This window comes from Microtus pennsylvanicus, chromosome 1 (genome assembly GCF_037038515.1).
Source record: "Microtus pennsylvanicus isolate mMicPen1 chromosome 1, mMicPen1.hap1, whole genome shotgun sequence".
Lineage (NCBI taxonomy): Eukaryota > Metazoa > Chordata > Mammalia > Rodentia > Cricetidae > Microtus > Microtus pennsylvanicus.
This window is the reverse complement of record NC_134579.1, coordinates 128,095,627-128,115,329: the sequence shown is the minus strand read 5'-3', so window position 1 is coordinate 128,115,329 and position 19,703 is coordinate 128,095,627. Positions and strand designations below refer to the sequence as shown.

General features: G+C 41.6%; 1 protein-coding gene across 3 annotated transcripts in view; it reads left to right on the top strand.

The window, feature by feature from the left end:
* Window positions 1-19,703, top strand: part of Ttc28 (tetratricopeptide repeat domain 28) — a 533,351-nt gene that overhangs the window by 282,182 nt on the left and 231,466 nt on the right. For all 3 annotated transcript variants that reach the window (XM_075983715.1, XM_075983733.1, XM_075983723.1), the window contains one exon: window positions 12,600-12,747. In XM_075983715.1, coding sequence (XP_075839830.1) covers window positions 12,600-12,747 — 148 coding nt within the window. The remainder of the gene's footprint in view (window positions 1-12,599; window positions 12,748-19,703) is intronic.

Sequence of the window (19,703 nt, the reverse complement as noted above, 5' to 3'; positions counted from 1 at the left end):
ATTCACAAATATAAGCAAGAGAAAACTCACTTTGAAAATAATTGGAGATAAAAGAAGTAGCAAATTCTGTTGTAGACACAAACAGATAGGCCTGGCTTGCTGGTGGCTTCTTTTGTTTCCATGATTTAAAGCCTTATACTCATGATCTAATTAACATTGAACTGGGTTGCAAGTACAGTGGACTGTTTGGTTCAATAATAACACATTTATATGAAAGGTTAATGAAATGAATTTTCTCTCTATCCAATTCATTAAAAATTATTCTACAATCAAGGGTTGTAATGGAATAGAGATTAAGTATTCATGTTCATAAATTGTCTGTGTCATTTCTGATTTTCCTTCATTTTGGCCTCCATGGTTTGAATTTCCAGCTAGAACAATTCCCCTGCAAAATGCTGATTTTAGAGGCTAATTGCGTGCCATTAGTGCTGCCATCAAAGACATTGTGTGGACCAGAGGGAGAGTATGGCAGTCAGGTTGGTTAGCATCGTGCTCAGCGTCTGGGGTCAACTTTGTGTGCTTGGTTATCCAAAGAACACCTTGCATGGACAGAATGGCAGAGGTGAAGTCTGGTAAAACAGCAGCACATGGATACAGGATTGGGAAATACGTGAATAGCTTAGGAAGGTTTGGAGAAATTTTTTAAAAGAAATGCATCTGTGCCATAAAAGGAAAATTTCTAGTAACGGGGTTAATGTAACAATAATGAACTCTTTTTAAAGTCTATGAGAGTTATCAGTAAGGCTTAGGGCTCAGAATATCCAGACTCCATGCTCTCAAGGGAAGGAATGCTTTGTGTTCCTATACATAGATTTTAGCCTTTCGTCCGTGCCACCTCCTTCCTTTCCACCCAGACCTACTGAAGAGTGCAGACGTGGAGTATGAAAGTGGGCCCTGTTCAGTAAGAAGGCTCAAGCATTTCAAGCCATGCCTATCCCTTTAAAACTGCTGCTCCCCCTCTCTCTGCTTGTGTCCATTTCTGTAATGTGGTTGTCACGCTTGTACCAACGTCAGAGGCTCTCAGGGTTTCTGACTGTGCTGTTCTACAGGTCACTATTCCTGCTCTGTAAGGATCAGCACTTCTATTTCCCCCAAATTTAAACTAAAACAAGGGCAAATTTAGTAGTCATGTGGCTTACATAGCACTGACAAGAGGTGGCCGTGGTGTGGAGGCTGCAGCGGCACAGCCAAGTCACACCAGGGGTGAGCGCTCGTCAGAGAATATGAAGCATTCACGTTACATCAGAAAAGGCAGCTAGGGAATCTGGAAGGGAGACACCTGAAGCACCGATGAAGTCTGTGAAAAGACAAATTATTTGCAAATGTTTGGATTAAGTAAATATGGATCGTACATGTGAATCTCACTCTTTATGCTATGTAACATCACACACGTCTGCCGCCGTTTCTAAGAGTGCTTACAGGGTTAGTACTTTGCTGTCGTCAGTCCTTAGTTGAATGTTTTCCTTTAACCGTCTGGATGGCCACCTAATCAAACAAAATGCTGATAATCCTAACGGTTTAAATAGCAAATGGTAAATGCTTTTGTCATTAGGTAAGGTTTTGTTATTGCTAAAATACAATGACAATCCTTGTGAGTTAGCATTTGCTGCAGCTTGCCATAAACGTTATAGCGTTTATGCCTCTGTCCTCTTTGGACTGTGGCACCCCTGCCACACAAGCGGTGCCCATGTGTGGCATAGGGGGATGTGCCGAGGCCTATGAAGGTGACTGTGCACCAGGCACTTACCGTTGCCCCCCAGGCTCAGCTTCCCATGTCATAGGGCACATTGCCGCCTCTGCTCCCTGTAAAGAAACCAAAATGTCCTTCTCAGATGAAGTGGCTTCCTGCGGAAACTGCAATAGAAGAGGAGCAAACAGGCTCCAGGGTGTCATGACAGCTTCTTGCTGCAGTCGTTAACAGCTGGATCTCTTTCTGCACACCTTGACCCTGCTGTGGTTGGGGCTGGCAGCGGCTCCTGGAGTGAGCCGCTCTTAACCTTCTTGGGCTCAGTAATTTAAATGACTTTTTGTCAGCTATGAGAGATTTTATCTGTAAGTCTTATGGCAACAAGTGGTTGCTCAGTTATATGGCTCTGGTTGTTCAGTCTCTTTGGAGCAAGGGAACAAGTTACCGAAGCAGAGACTGGAATTGGATAATATTTTAAAACATACCTTGATATTTATTTTATGTGTGTGATTGTTTTGTCTGTTTGAGTGTATGCATACCATGTATGTATGCAACACATCTTTGCATCATTAAATATTTCACGCATGAACAAATGTAACACATTTTAAACTAATCTCTGTAATACCCAGCAGCCGTGAATGGGAGGGCTCCTTTTGCTCCACATCCTCTCCAGCATTGGTTGTTGGTTGGTTATTGATCTTTGCCATTCTGACTAGGGTAAGAAAAATGTCAAAGTTGTTTTTATTTAGTTGTCCTAATTGCTAGGGAAAATAAATAGTTTTGTGGGGTTTTTTTTTTGAGATATTTATCAGCCGTTTTTATTTCTTCTTTTGAGAACTCCCTCTTCAAATCAAGCCAAGGCCCATTTTTTGAGTGGGTTGGTTTTTGTTGTTGTTTTTTTGTTTGTTTGTTTTTTGGTGTTTTTTTTTTAACTTTTTGCTTTATGAGTGCTTTGTATATTCTGGATATTAATCCTCTGTAACGCAATGCCTGCTCTATGTGTTATGTGCTACAGTACGGTTCACGAACCCAGCACATACACATACACACACATACAGAGACATGGGTAGTGCCAAGAATGCTCCAAGAATGCTCCCAGAATGCTCCCTCTATTGTGTTCCAGTGCAGCTTATATAGGGTCTTCTTGACTAATGGCCACACCCTAACTCTCAGCTGCAAGTCCACCAGAAACCACTCCCCTGCCATCAGGAACTCCTGAGGGTCTCATACTCAGAGTAGCTGCAAAACAAGTTGCTTGCTCAGAGCAACTTCAAGCATATGAAAACATGATGTTAACTCCGGCAGGCAGGGGAGTCATAGGAAATTCAGGGTCTGGGAGTTCACAGTCCCCAACAATCCTGGGGCAGATGTGCAGCAGGCAAAGATTCTCTCCCACCCTATGGGCTTCCTCTTCACATGACTTTTTTCATTTATTTATTTATTTTTATAAAAAATTTCCACCTACTCCCCTCCCCCACTCCCCTCCCCCTCCCTCTCCAGTCCAAAGAACAATCATTGTTCCCTGCCCTGTGGGAAGTCCAAGGTCCTCCCCACTCCATCCAGGTCTAGGAAGGTGAGCATCCAAACAGACTAGGCTCCCACACAGCCAGTACATGCAGTAGGATCAAAACCCAGTGCCATTGTCCTTGGCTTCTCAGTCTGCCCTCCTTGTCAGCTATGTTCAGAGAGTCCAGTTTGATCACATGCTCCATCAGTCCCAGTTCAGCTGGCCTTGGTGAGCTCCCATTAGATCAGCCTCACTGTCTTTCCAATTTTTCCAATTTTTGCCTGACAATCTTGTCTTCTTCCAATATCCAGGAGGATAACTATATGTTTTTCTTTGGGTTCACCTTTTTATTTAGCTTCTCTAGGATCACGAATTATAGGCTCAATGTCCTTTATTTATGGCTAGAATCCACTTATGAGTGAATACATACCATATTCATCTTTTTGGGTCTGGGTTACCTCACTCAGGATAGTGTTTTCTATTTCTATCTATTTGCATGCAAAGGTCAACATGTTCATTGTTTTTTTTACCGCTGAGTAGTACTCTAATATGTATATATTCCACACTTTCTCTATCCACTCTTCCATTGAGGAGTATCTAGGTTGTTTCCAGATTCTGGCTATTACAAATAAAGCTGCTATGAACATAGTTGAACAAATGCTTTTGTAGTATGATAGGGCATCTCTTGGGTATATTCCCAAGAGTGGTATTGCTGGATCCTGGGGTAGGTTGATCCCGAATCCCCATCAAAATCCCAACAAAATTCTTCACAGACCTTGAGAGAACAATAATCAACTTTATATGGAAAAACAAAAAACCCAGAATAGCCAAAACAATCCTATACAATAAAGGTACTTCAGGAGGCATTACCATCCCTGACTTCAAACTCTATTACAGAGCTACAGTAATGAAAACAGCTTGGTATTGGCACAAAAACAGAGATGTTGACCAATGGAATCGAATAGAAGACCTGGATTTTAACCCACAAACCTATGAACACCTGATTTTCGACAAAGGAGCTAAAAGTATACAATGGAAGAAAGAAAGCATCTTCAACAAATGGTGCTCGCATAACTGGATGTCAACCTGTAGAAGAATGAAAATAGATCCATATCTATCACCATGCACAAAACTCAAGTCCAAATGGATTAAAGACCTCAATATCAATCTGAACACACTGAACCTGATAGAAGAGAAAGTGGGAAGTACCCTATAACACATGGGCACAGGAGACCACTTCCTACATATAATCCCAGTAGCACAGACAATAAGGGCAACATTGAATAAATAGGACCTCCTAAAACCGAGAAGCTTTTGTAAAGCAAAGGACACTGTCATTAAGACAAAAAGGCAACCTACTGACTGGGAGAAGACCTTCACCAACCCTGCAACTGACAAAGGTCTGATCTCCAAAATATATAAAGAACTCAAGAAACTAGACTTTAAAATGCTGATTAATCAATTAAAAAAATGGGTCACTGAACTGAACAGAGAATTCTCAACAGAAGAAGTTCAAATGGCCAAAAGACACTTAAGGTCATGCTCAACTTCCTTAGCGATCAGGGAAATGCAAATCAAACCAACTTTGAGATACCGTCTTACACCTGTCAGAATGGCTAAAATCAAAATCACCAATGATAGCCTTTGCTGGAGAGGATGTGGAGTAAGGGGAACACTCATCCATTGCTGGTGGGAATGCAAACTTGTGCAACCACTTTGGAAAGCAGTGTGGTGGTTTCTCAGGAAATTCGGGATCAACCTACCCCAGGATCCACATAACTGTTTCTTTAGCTGTAGAGGAGCTTTTTAGTTTTATGAAGTCCTGCTTGTCAATAGTTGGTTTTAATTTGGGGCAAATGGAGTCTTATAAAGGAAGTCTTTCCCTATACCTGTTTTATGTAAGGCATACGTAAGGTATACATGCTTTCTTCTTTCAGTTTCAGTGTCTAAGTTTCAGGGTTAGGCCTTGATCCCTTTGGAATTAGGTTTTGTGCAGTGTAATAGAGTGGGTTTCATTCTTCTGCAGGTTTTTCCATTTGTTAAAGATGCTTTCTTTTCTCCAGCTTATGTTTTTTGATATCTTTGTCAAATATTAAATGGCTGAAGTTATTTGAGCTCATGTTTGGGTCTTTGATTTTCTTCCATTGGTATTACATGTTTATTTTGTGCTTGTCCCATATTGTTTTTGTTAGTGTGGGTCTGTAATAAATATGATCTTGGATGCTGATCCCTCCAGTATTGTTCTTTTTGCCCAGGATATTTTGGATATCCAGAATTCTTTTATGGTTCCATATGAATTTTAGGATAGGATATATCTATATCTGTAATATATATATGTATATATGTGTGTGTATCTCTCTCTCTCTCTCTCTCTCTCTCTCTCTGTCTCTGTGTGTGTGAAGAATGAGAAGAGGATTTTGATTGAGAATGCATTGAATCCATAAATGTCTTTTGATAGAATGATCATTTTCATAATATTAATTCTACCAATCCATGAGCATGGGAGGTCTCCCCATATTTTTTAGTGCCCTTCTCTCTTTATTCAGAGGTTTAATTACATTAAATTACACTCCATTGTAAATGTCTTTCGCATCCTTTATTAGGCTTATTCCTAGATATTTTATTTTCTTTGGGCATTATGAATGGGAGTGCACATGATCTCCTTTCTCTTTCTGTTTGTTGGTAGTGTGTAGAAAGACTATTGATTTGTGCAGGTTGATTCCTTATCCTATCACATTGCCAAATTTGTTTATTGTTTCTAGAAGTTTTCTGGTAGAATTTTTGGGATCTCTATTGTATGATATCATTTGCAAAAAGGGACAGTTTGACCTCTACTTCCCTATTTGTATCTCTTCATTTTATTTTCTTGCCTTATTGCTCCAGCTAATACTTCAAGCACAATATTGATAAGGAGTGGGGATAGTGAACATTCCTGTATACTTCATGGTTTCAATAGTATTGCTTCAAGTTTTTCTCTATTTAGGATGATACTTGCTGTGGTTTCTTCTATGTAGCTGGTACTGTGTTAAGGTATGGTCCCTCTCCTCCTATTCTCTCTGTGACTTTTATCATCAGGGCATACTGGATTTTGGCAAAGGCTTTTTCTCCATTAATTAAGATGATGGTCATGTAGTTTTGTCTTAAAGTCCATGTATATGGCTTGTTACTTTTATTGTTTTGTATATGTTGAACCATCCTTGCGTTTCAGAGCTAAAGCCAAGGTGATCATGGTGGATAATCTTCTTAATGTATGTCTCTATTGAGTTTGCAAGCACAGAGAACTTTTAAATCTATGTTCATCAGGGATATTGGCCTGTAGCTTTTATTTTGTTTTTGTTTTTTGTCTTTACCTGGTTTTTAGCATTAGAGTAATATTAGCTTCATAGAATGAGTTTTAGAGTTCTCTCTCTTTCTCTCCCTCTCTCTCAATTTAAGAAGAAATTGGCTGTAGATCTTCTTTGAAAGTCTGGTAGAATTCTTCTGTGAATCCATCTGGGCCTGGATATTTTTATCTGGAAGGATTTTACTTCTGTTCAAACTCATTATTTGTTATGGGTCCCTTTAGTTTTTTGACTTCTTGGTTGTTTTTGCTGAATCAAGAAATTCATCCATTTCTTTTAGGTTTTCCAGCTTACTGGAGCACAGCTCACTGTATTCCCTTATAATATTCTGAATTTCTTTGCTACCTGTTGTAATGTTTCCCTGTTCATTTTTGATTCTATTCATTTGGATCCTGTCTTCTTTCTTTTGGGTTGCTGGGTCATGGGTATGTTGGTCTTGTTTATCCTCTCAAACAACCAGTTCTTAGATTCATTGAGTCTGCTGTTGCTGTATTGCTTCCTCTGGCATCTATCTCTCTGATTTCTTCTCTGAATTTGATTATTTCTTGTCATCAGTTGTGGTTGGGTTTGGTTTGTTCTTGTTTTTGTACATTTTGAGTTGTATCATCATGTTGCATGAGTTCTAATTGGTCTTAATAATAAAAACCCAGGTCAGATATCAGGGTAAATTAAATGCTGAAAGATCAGATACACAAAGGAGCAAGCCACAGCCAACTCTTACCTTACTAACTCCTCAATGGATTTTAAAAGGGCTGAGCTGTCTCCTCTGGCCTTATATTCCTCACTGTCCAACCATACTACTTCCTGTCTGTCTGTACAGACCTCCAAGCCTCTATGGTTAACTCGTGCCTAGCTCTGTGCTCTGATCTTCAGGCAAGCTTTATTTGTTAGGGCATAAATAAAATATCACCACATCATTAAGTCATTCCTTTTTGGTTTTTAAGTCTAAGCACTTGGAGCTATAAGTTTCCCTCAAAGGGCTGCTTTCTGTGTCCCAGGTTTTGTTGTGTTGTGTTTTTTTTTCATTGAGTTCCAGTAATTTTTTGGTCTTGATTTTGTTTTTGACCTATCTATTGTTCAATACTGATTTTGTTTTTGACCTATCTATTGTTCAATACTGAGCTGTTGACCTCCCTGAGTCTGTGCATTTATTGGAGACTTTTGCTGTCATGTTAAGTTTCACTACATTGTGGTCGGGTGGAGACATGGATTATTTCAGTCTTTCTGATTTCTAAAGATCTGCTTTGTGCCTTCAGTATGAGCACTATTCTAGAAAAACCTCTGCTGCTGTGTAGACTAGACATTGATATTCAGGTGGAATCTTCTGTAGATGTCCATTTATTCCATTTGATGTATGATGCCTTTTAATTATGACCTATCCAACTAGACCTTGAGGATGATATGCAGGGTCTGTCTGCCTGAGTGGAGAGGTTGGAGGCTGTGTGGGGTGGGGACTGGCAACGCAGCTCCTAGTAGAAGCCTAGAGGTTGACCTCAGTGCAGGCAGCTGTAGCTCAATTAGGCTAGGTACTGGATGTGGGTTCCAGGCTACATTTGCCTATTATGAAGGGTATGTGCTGGGGATGATCAGGTAGACTCACCCAACTAGGCTATGGAGAAGGGTAAATAATATATCTAATACTTGAGTATATATTGGAGTTCTGTTTGTTCTCTAAATCTAGAATCTGTGTTCTTAAGTCTTTTCTCATTAATTAACAAAGAAGGCTGTTCTAATCTGTGTCAGATGTTATGCTAAATTCTCTAAACTGTCACCTACAATCTAGGTTTCAGCATTATTAGCTTAAATTTCATTGAGGCATATGCCTCACAGAAATCTAAAGAATTAATTTTCTTTCTGTTGCTGGGAGAAGATCTGGGAGAGCTCCCATTTAATGTGGTGCCTGCTCTCCAGACATGACGTCTCATTGCATCTGAGCATTGCTGAGCACTGACAGTGTCTGGAAGGCTGGGGAACTGAGGAAGGCCTTTGACCTTTCTCTCTGCTTCTGAAGAAAGGAATCTAAAGCTGTGGGAAGCACATGTTAACCCTTCTCATCTCCTTTTGTGTCCAAAGAAAACATGCAGATAGCACTGCCATGTCACTTGAGGCCACAGCTTGCATCTTTAAATGGGGTGTGTGTATGTGTGTGTGTGTATGTGTGTGTGTGTGTGCACATGCCTCTCTGTGTGTGTATCTGTGTTTGTGTACATGCCTCTCTTTGTGTGTGTGTATGTGTGTGTGTGTGCACATGCCTCTCTGTGTGTGTATCTGTGTTTGTGTACATGCCTCTCTCTCTTTGTGTGTGTGTGTGTGTGTGTGCACATGCCTCTCTGTGTGTGTATCTGTGTTTGTGTACATGCCTCTCTTTGTGTGTGTGTATGTGTGTGTGTGTGCACATGCCTCTCTGTGTGTGTATCTGTGTTTGTGTACATGCCTCTCTTTGTGTGTGTGTATGTGTGTGTGTGTGCACATGCCTCTCTGTGTGTGTATCTGTGTTTGTGTACATGCCTCTCTCTCTTTGTGTGTGTGTGTAGGCATGCCATGGTATACACGTGACATCAGAAGACAACCTTGAGTGTCCATATTTTTCTTCCACTTTGTTTGAAGGTCTGTTCTTTACAACTTGCACTTGTTATTGGCTTACTCCCCGGGGGTAAGCCAAGTAAAACATGCTTTTAGTAATTTTACTTCATAAACCACAAAATCATTGCTCTCTCAGTAAAATAATAGATGATTTGTTTTAAGCATACAAGAACTTTTCAAATATAAGACTAAAAATTTAAAATTTTTGTTTTTAGTTGGGCTGTGGTGGCACATGCCTTTGATCCCAGCACTGAGGAGGCAGAGGCAGGTGGATTTCTGAGTTCAAGGCCATCCTGATCTACAAGAGCTAGTCCTAGGATAGGCCAGGATAGGCTCCAAAGCTACACAGAGAAACCCTGTCTCAAAAACCAGACAAACAAGAAAACAAAAAAAGAGCTTTTGTTTATTATAATGCATACCTGAAACCAGTAATTCTATCTATTCTTTATCTCCCTCCATAGTTAGTAATTTTTGCTTATAGGTGTCCAACACATTTATATGTGAATGTATGCATGTACACACACATTCTTTTTGGGGGGGGGGGGTAGGGTTTCTCTGTAGCTTTGGAACCTGTCCTAGGACTAGCTCTTTTAGATCAGACTGGCCTCGAACTCAAAGCTTCGTCTGCCTCCTGAGTGCTGGGATTAAAGACATGTGCCACCACTGCCCGGCTCTCACACACAACTCTTAAGTGTTTATTATTTATTTATTTAATTTGAGGTAAGGTCTCGCTCTGGATGATTTGAAACCACCATGTAGATCAGACTGGCCTCAAACTCTTGGAAATCCTTCTGCACAGCCTCCTAGGGTCATGGGAGTTTTCTGGTTGTGCCACCACATATGAGCTACATATGTTTACACACACACACACGTAGGTATGTGTGTATGTATATGTGTACACACACACACACACATATATATATGTATTTATATAGACCAGGGCATATCTGTATTTAAGCCTTACGCATTTCTTCTAGACCCAAAGACTATGATTATTTCTAGGTGTGCTGTATTGCTGGAGCCCCCAGAATGTGATGTGCACAATGTCTGTGTTAAAATGGAAATAGTGGCCACATCTTGTAGGAAGAGGCAAGGAAAGAGCTGTCATGGGTTACTGTCTTAACTGTGCCTTCATTTTAGGAGCTGCTGCTGGTTTACACCCAGAGAGACAAACTAGCCCACAGTCATTTCAATGTTCATTCTCTTCATAGGTTAGTTCTTGGTAGAAACCCAGAATCGTCTTTTCCCTTCTTCATATCACCTCAACACTGAAATAAATGATTTTACAAAACTGAAATAAATGATTTATGTGGGAGCATGAAAGTCGCCTGCTTTCATGTTCTGTGTGTTTGTGATGGAAAAGCATAGAAGTATATTTTAATCAGTAGTTTTGAGAGTAGGAAATTTCATTTAGAGCTCATGAATATTATTTGTGGAAGTGATCAACTGTGTTTACCTGAACAAAGTTAAATTGTGTTGTAAACAATATGGTAAGAATAGTAGAGTAAGAAGCCAAGCATTTTAGAGACAGATGTTATACAAAAAGCACATTAATTATGTATGTATGTATGTATGTATTTATTTATTAAAGATTTCTGTCTCTTCCCGGCCACCACCTCCCATTTTCCTCCCCCTCCCCGAATCAAGTCCCCCTCCCTCGTCAGCCCAAAGAGCAATCAGGGTTCCCTGTCCTGTGGGAAGTCCAAGGACCACCCACATCCATCCAGGTCTAGTAAGGTGCACATCCAAACTGCCTAGACTCCCACAAAGCCAGTGCGTGCAGTAGGATCAAAAACCCATTGCCATTGTTCTTGAGTTCTCAGTAGTCCTCATTGTCCGCTATGTTCAGCGAGTCCGGTTTTATCCCAGGCTTTTTCAGACCCAGGCCAGCTGGCCTTGGTGATTTTAAAAATTAGGTTTTAAATTTTATAGGCAGGGGTGTTTTGTCTTCATGTATGTGTGCTCCAGAGTTACACTCTGATCATTTAGTAGATTGTTGTCTGTAAGCTTGAAAAGCAAACTGTACTTGGCGAAACTAGCTTCAAATTATAGTTTAAACTCTAAATTTGGGGTTCAGAGCCTTAGTTCACATGAAAAGAATCCACATAAAAATCTGGGTGTGATGACCTATGCATGTGGTCTCAGCTGTGCTAGAAGCTGGCCAGCCAATCTAGCTAATCATGTAGCTTAAAATCCCAGGGAGAGAGACCTTGTCTCTGAGGACAACATCTGAGTCTGACGTCCACCCTTATCCATGCACACCTCTGGATGTGGAGCACACATGTAAACAGAGACAGGGTTTCTCTGTGTGTCCCTGACTGTTCTGGAACTCCCTGGGTAGACCAGGCTGGCACTGAACTCAGGAGATCCACCTGCCTCTGCTTCCTGAGTGCTGGGAAAAAGCTTACAAACAGAATTTAAAAAGAATTCTATAGTTAAACATTTTCAACTCTGATAATTTCCAGTTAGCTGAAAGGGAAATGTTCTTCTATGTTCACATTGTTTTTATCAGTGTGAAAAATAACCAATTAAAGCATGCAATGAACAGTAATCTTGGTTGTTTTGAATGAAAGCACACGTTTTAGGTAACTGTTTAAAATATGTTTGAACCCTCACAAAACATGCACCCATAGCCATGCATGGAGACCATGGGGAGGTGGAAGAACAGCCGTCGGGAGGTGGTAGCCAGCCAGGGCTACATAATAAAGTCCTGTTTCAATAACAAAATCAACCGATCAAAACCCCCAAACAAATAAAACAACAGATGTGGGTGCCCGGACTGATTTTAAACACTGATGTGCACATGTTCTTTCTGTGTCTGTCCGAACTTGTGCTCCTACCTCCTCTTGATGATGGACTGTAATTCATAAGCTAAATAAAGGTTCTCTTCCCTGAGTTGGCGTCAGTGTTTTATCACACAACAGAGAAGCAAAGACAGCACACTGCTATGACGGGGACATGTACAGAGGTTGCACTCCCTCTCTTTTGGTAATGTGCCATGCAGGTTCATAGGGAAGATACCAGCAATCTCCAAATAGTCATTCTTGAGGAGACTGTCACATGCTTGCTGTGTGCCCAAGGACAGCCTTGCCCTTCTTCCTGTGTCTATCCAGCACTAAGATGACAGGGCTCCTGCGGCCAGTTAAGAATGAGAATTTGTGTTGGCTACCACAGTGACTGTATGTGGTGCTGGGGTGGCACCCAGGGCTTTGTGCTTGGTAGGCAAGCACTATACCAACGTTTTAGAAACAAAATGAGAATAAATACCAAGGAATAGAACACACAATTGGTGTGTCTGAGAAATGAAAGAAAAATTTAAATGTAAGTTTATGAAAGAAATACAATTTGTAATAAAGGTCATGAGCCCTTTATTCAGTTTTGAGTCAAGGCATCTTACCCTGCACCCTGACAAAGAGTCCCTATGAACACTATAGACAGCGGTGTGATAACAAAATCCGTGTCATCTTCCCTGTGTTTCTAGGCATACTTCCGACAGGGTGTTGCCCTCCAGTACCTTGGACGTCACGCAGATGCCCTGGCAGCCTTTGCATCTGGGCTGGCTCAAGACCCCAAAAGTCTCCAGCTTCTGGTGGGTATGGTAGAAGCTGCCATGAAGTCTCCGATGAGAGGTAGGTAGGATGAAGTTCTTCAGGTGTTAATGAGGTATGGGCTGGTGATAAACCCTTGACATGGGCAGATGAGCGCACTTCTTTGTATTTTAGGAGTATTTAGATAATTCCCACTATGAAATTAGATTTAGTATTTTATTTTTTTACTGAAATTATCTGCATTTAATTTCCAATTGCTTAAAATACCCCAACCCCCAAAAGTAGGAGTAAGATAAAAAAAAAAAAAGAACTGCATTAGCACGATACAAGAAAGTGAACAGACCAGTTGAAGGTTGCAGGTTACATTTTTAGTTAAACATTCTGTTGCTAGAATAAGACAAGTCACACCCTAGACCAAAACATTCTGTAGGAAAATCTCTCTGTGGATGGAATCCATTATCTCCTTAAGGGAGTAGGAACTTAGTTGGATGCTTAGACTTCTGTTTGGGGTAGAAGCATATCTACTTCTCTATTCCTGAAATACAAGATCTGGATATGCTATTCTCAATAGATTTAGTATTTTAAACCACAATATCTCTAGCAATAAGTTGATTTTCTTGTATGAACAAATACAGCTATTAGGAATAGAAAAATTAGAGAACACATTAAGCCAGTTCTCCTTCTCTCCCTCCTTTCTTTCCTCCCTCCCTCTCTCCCCTTCTTTCCTCCCTCCCTCCCTCTCCTTCCTTCCTGTTTTCCCTCCCTTCCTTCCCCTCCTTCCTGTCCTCCCTCCCGTCCTCTCTCCCTCCCTCCCCTTCCTTCCTGTCCTCCCTCCCTTCCCCTCCTTCCTGTCCTCCCTCCCTCCTTTCCCCTCCTTTCTGTCCTTCCTCCCTCCCCCCTCCTTCCTGTCCTCCCTCTTTCCTTCCTGTCCTCCCTCCCTCCTTCCTGTCCTCCCTCCCTTTCCCTTCTTTCTGTCCTCCCTCTCTCCTTCTGTCTCTCCTTCCCTTTCTCCCTCCCTCTCTCCCTCCCCCTCCTTCCTGTCCTTCCTCCCTCCATCCCTCCCTCAGTCAATTCAAAGGGATCAAGAGATAGTTTATTCTAGAACCATTGCCCGGGAACACACAGTTTAGATTTCCTCACTTCCATGTCTCCATTGTGGATGTAGTTTGATGGAGTTTTGTAACAAGAGAACAAAGAACATTGTAAGTCAAGGCGTTGCCATGGCAGAAATATCAGAGTGGTGGATTACAACAGGATAGGGGGTTCTCAGCTATGGGCCTCAGACTGCTAACATTCTTAGCTCTTCTATTGGTGGAGGGTAGGATTTTGTTAAATTAATACATTCCAAACGTTTTTATCTGTTTATCAGGATGTCAGGTCTGATACAGAGATGGGCAAGGGATGACTCCTTAGAAACTAAACATAGCCCAAGAGAAGTTTTAACCAGGCTTCCAACCCTGCAGCGCCCAAACTCCCCAGGCTTTGTAGACACAGCTTCTTTCAGAAACTCTCAGTCACACTTCTCTTCTTTCTTCCTGACAGAACGTCACTCAGTAGCCCAGGTTGGCTTGAACTCACTATGTAGTCCAAGATGGCCTGGAACTTGCAGCAATCCTCCTATCTCAGCTTCTTGACTGGTGGAATTATAGGTGTGAGCTACCATGCCTGACTTGTTCTTGTGTTTCTTAAAGCAAGTGTATGGATGGCCATAGGCAGCACCCACATCTTTGGGAGAGATGAAAAGTAGGATAGCGTGTATTTTTCTTGATGCTTTTATTCCACTGGACCTGAGAGAATGAGAATGCACGGCAATGGGACCGTGCAGGCTGGAGGAATTCTGAGGCCACGAACAGACTGTCTTTACTTGCAGAGCGGTGGTTTTGTTTTCTTTTATTCTGTGGTCCTTGGAGGTCACACCCAGGATCTGAAGAGTACTGGGCAAATATTCTCCCACTCACTGAGCTCTGAGAACACTGAGTTTTGAAGAACAAACACTTGTAAAGTTTTGATTAAATACATGCACCAGCTGTCATCTTCGGGAAGTGACAGAGTCATGACAGAGAGTTTGTGGAATACAGACAGGGCCACTGCTATCAAATGCCCTTAGCTATGTCAAGCAGAACTCTGTCTTTGCCACAGAAATGACCTTTTAATTGTTTATAGAGAGAATGAACATTTTTGTCATGTTTTGAAACATTTACAGCTTCATATGACTTTAATTTGCTGCCTGTTGTTGAACTTGACTCAAAGTAGGTGCTAAATAGAAGTCTGATGAACTCGATAGTGCTGACGTCTCTCTGCAAGTCCTAGCTTACAGAAGAGAACGTTTTCCTGAAAGTTGGACTTGCATATCTTCTGGGGAAGTTGGTAGGAAACCTCTCTTCCAGATGTTTCATAAGTCACACAAAGCCATGTCTTTGCTTCAGGGACCAAAGGCTTTCACCATGGCAGACCTTGCTGTCGATAAGCGGTGATCCAGAGCTCATACACCTGGGCTCCAGAACTTTTGGGGAAACAGATAATAAAAAAGCCAACCTGTTTTCTTTATCATTTTCTACTTTTATTTTTACATTTTTTTCTCCATTCTCTCCATGAAGGATGCACATGGAACTTCTCCAAGAACTAACAACATCTTTTAAAGAATATCCATGGAGACTTTTTATTTACTCACTGAACAAGCATCTGTTCATTCTGAGACATCCCTGCTTCTGCTGTAGGGTGTTGTTCCAAATGTGTTGATACCAGCAGGATGATATCAGTTTGGCTTTGAAGCAATTTGTTGAGAAAAATGTGAAAAACAAGAACCATAAAAAATTTCAAAAAAAAAAAAAAGCAGCTCAGAGCAGCTGTCCCTCTTGGGGTCCCTTCCCACCTTACAGAGCGTGACCTGAGGCTGACCCTGGAGAAAGCTGCTGCTTACAGGTACTTGGAGCACTTAGTGTTTTCACCCCTCAGACTTAATAAATCTGACTTCCTTTAACACTGCCTTCCCCACTCTGTCTGACATGCTTTCTTGGCCTATGGCTGTACAGTGTGGTTCTGTGCACCAGACTACATCCTAGCTGCCTTGTTTTGGGACCGTCACTGTTTGCTTCTCATGTGTGGTTTCTGATATTGAGGCCCAACTTTGTGGTTTGGACCCTTTGGATGTTGTTATAATGATTTTGTTTGTTGAGTCAGGGTGTCCTGCAGCCAAGCCTGGTCTCTAACTCACAGCACAGCTAAGTCTGACCCTAACTCCTAGTCCTCCTGTATAGAGACAGGAGATAGAGCTCCCAAGTGCTGAGATCACAGGATGTGCCAAGATGTCTGGCTTGTTTTGTACTTCTTAAATGCAACAGAGAAAAATTATTTAACCAAGGTGCTTTTGTAAGCAAACAAATCTCTCATGACTTCAAAGATGCCTACACTTTGGTGCTTTCTTTATTTGTGTTTTTAATTTCTTGGGTGTGTTTGTGTGCATGTAGAAGTCTGCGTACCACATGCATGCACTGCCCATGGAGGCCAGAAGGAGGGTATCGGGTCCTCTGGAACTGGAGTTATAGGTGATTATAAACTGCCACGTGGATGATGAGACTCGAACCTGTTTCCTCTGAGCTCTAGCCCTCGTTTGATCTTTTTTTAAGGCAAGATTTCATCTGAGAGCTGGCTCAGCACTAGATCATACTTGCCTAATGTGTGCTGAGTTCTGAGTTCGAACCCAGTACTACAAAGACAAAAAATTCATTTCTAAGGAAGGTCCAGCCTATATTAATATATTTTTTCTATATAAATATACTATCCCTATCCATATTAAAATTAACTTGATTTTTATTATTATTCTCTGTACTCCTAACCAAATTGTCTGATTTATTTTATTTTTGAAATTTCACCCATGCATACAACATGTGAGCAAACTTTCTTGTGGCTATGATGGCATTACTATTTAGATAAACTGTCTGAACATGAGGCACCACTGAGTTCAAGGTGTGGAGTACCTAGCAAACCTGTTTGCGTGTGGAGAGGTGTGCCTCTCAGAGCTAGCAAATGTCGCATGCTCCTTAGCAGAGCCTCTGCTCCATCCTCACAGGCTCCTGAAGTGTCAGGAAACATGACTTTGTTCTTGAATTCCTAAAGACTTTACATTTCAAAAACTTGCAACAGGGCTCAGTCAGTGTTGCGAAGGGCCTTTATGTTCCTATGGTATTGGTTTGACACCAGTTATTTCATGTATTATGCATACGTTCTAGAAAGAAAAACATCTGAATAGCTATAGGCTGCCAACATTCTGTTCTGTCATTCTGCTAAAAATCACAGAATTAGTCCCTCCGATGACAGCACGAGTTTGTCTTAGAACAGGAAATGGAGCAAAAGAATTGTAGAGAGCCTTAGAGGTTAATTACAGATGTTAAAAATGTGTCTTATTATCTTTGTCATCAAAAGCAGATACAGTTGGCTGGGTACAGTGACATGGACCCCTGATCCTGGCTGCTTGGGAGGTCAAGTTGTCTATTGCTGCATATATAATCAGAGATGTGCACATACATCGGTGTCTTTGTACACATATACACATAACCGTGCACTTGTACACATACGTACACGTGTGTGACCACGACCACAGCCATAGCCTATACACCCAGCAGTGTGGGAGCCCGAGGTTAGTAGTTTGAAGGACAGACATGTTCTTGCACTATCACTCAGTTTTCCCGTTAAGCCACATCAGCTTCTGTTGCTTCATGCACTGCCTGATCTGCTCAAATGCACCTGTTGGAAATCTGTCTTTCTTGCAGAGATTTATCTGTCTCTTGCTGGTTCTTCCCCCCCAAATGCCTCCCACTTAAAACAAAGGCCGTGACTAATTAAATGCTGTGCTTTAAAAACCAAATATGAGTGAGTACATCTCATGTTTCTCTTTTTGGGTCTGGGTTACCTCACTCAGGATAGTGTTTGCTATTTCCGTCCATTTGCATGCAAAATTCAAGAAGTCATTGTTTTTTACTGCTGAGTAGTACTCTAATATATGTATATATTCCATACTTTCTTCATCCATTCTTCCATTGAAGGGAGGACTGTTGAGAAGTCAAGAACCATGGCACTGGGTTTTGATCCTACTGCACGTACTGGCTTTGTGGGAGCCTAGGCTGTTTGGATGCTGCGCTTTGTTTAACGAGTCAAGTTCCTCTTCTGTGAAGCTTTTGATCATTCTGAAACATTTCTTTCACATCCACTTCAAATTTATCTTTGTGGTGGCATTTTGTTTTTAATGTACTTATAGTCTCTTTCTATATGCTTTGAATGGGAATTTTCTTTTCTTCTTCTTTTTTACTTATAATTTTCTTAATATCATTGTCATCTACCAAAAACCTTGCCCAAGTGAAGATTTCTTTTCCCTTCTTGGGAGTTTCCAGACAACGCCTGACCCCAGCCTTCCAACTGTTACAGTGCTGTCTGCTTCCTCTGCTGCTGTTTCAGGGGCCCCGCAGTTGCTATGGAAAAGACTAAAGAATGGGCCTGGGCCTGCATCGATCACTTCGGGATGAGCAACAGAACACTTTCCTTATATGTCAGGAAGTCCCATTCTGCATACCTGCTTCCTGCCTTCCACTATAAAAGCTTAAACATCCAATCCCAATTTTCCCACCCTCCCTTGCATCTGAGACCCAAACGTAAGCTCTGAAACTCCAGGTTCAATGAAGAGAGATCATACAGGATGTGTTGAGGGGTGGCAGCACTGTTTTCTGAGGCTGAGTTTGGTGGCAGGACTCCACTTTGCACAGGAGGCTGCATCGCCACCTTCCACAGTGTAACTCAGTGGGCTTCTTGTTAAAAGCAGTCAAGGTCTCTGTAGCTTGCAACTAAATCTGCTGTGAATCCTGCAGTAGATTCTTGCATTGCCTCTGACCCTGTCTGGTTAACCTTAGTTAAATCAGATAAACGCCCAGATTCTTTGTTCCTAAAAAGGCGGTGTCTGTTATTTCTGGTTTTGCTATTGGAGATGGTGCTACTTCTGATCGCCGCTGCCAGCAGACCTGCTCTCTCTTGACTGTGTTTAGCCTTGTCGGCTAGCCAGTGCGGACTAGGATTCTGCTGCTTACATCTTGACAGGAGTAAAAATGTTCTTTGTTCTCTCTTTAGTGATCTGATTGAAGGGGAAAATGCTTTAGGCACCAGCACGCTCCAAGGTTTCCCTGGTGATGTTGACTCAGGCGAGAGCTCCTTTGCAGAGAACTGAAGAATCATAAATTGTGGAGTTTTCATGTTAATACAGCACATTGGCCAGGATGCTAGAGATTTAAGGAGCCCAGCATTGTCACAGGCTTGATGTGTGGATTATTGGAACCACTGTTGTGAAGGAGATTTCAGGAACTCTAGAGGCACAGTTATAACTCTTATTATCTTTAGAGGAAATAGAGAAGGCAGGGATGGAAGCTTGTCATCTGCATCCAACCCCCCAAATGGAACTAATCCCACATGGCTTACTGACCTCTAACCTGGCTGTTGCCATTTGAACATAAAATGAGGCTGACATTCGTTTACCACCTGGTAAGTCACCAAGATGCAGGTGATGGTTTTCTTATGGCTTTGCTTGCTGTTGCTTTGTGTGTTTGTGTCCTAGTGTAAGAAGTAGCCCTGTGTGTTTGTGTCCTAGTGTAAGAAGTAGCCCTGTGTGTTTGTGTCCTAGTGTAAGAAGTAGCCCTGTGTGTTTGTGTACTAGTGTAAGAAGTAGCCCTGTGTGTTTGTGTACTAGTGTAAGAAGTAGCCCTGTGTGTTTGTGTACTAGTGTAAGAAGTAGCCCTGTGTGTTTGTGTACTAGTGTAAGAAGTAGCCCTTGAGAATGGTTGGCATTTTGTGGTTCCTGTTTCCTTTTCTGCATCTCCTGGGAGAAACTATGGACAGCGTTTTTTAGTCAGTCCTCTCATTTGCTCTGGATGATAAACATGTTAGGGGCACTCACCAGGGAGACAGAGGAAGGGATTGCATCATGAGCCTGTACTGGGCCCCTTGACTATTTAAAACATCATTGACACAAAAGCACATCTCTCACCTCATAGAGGATA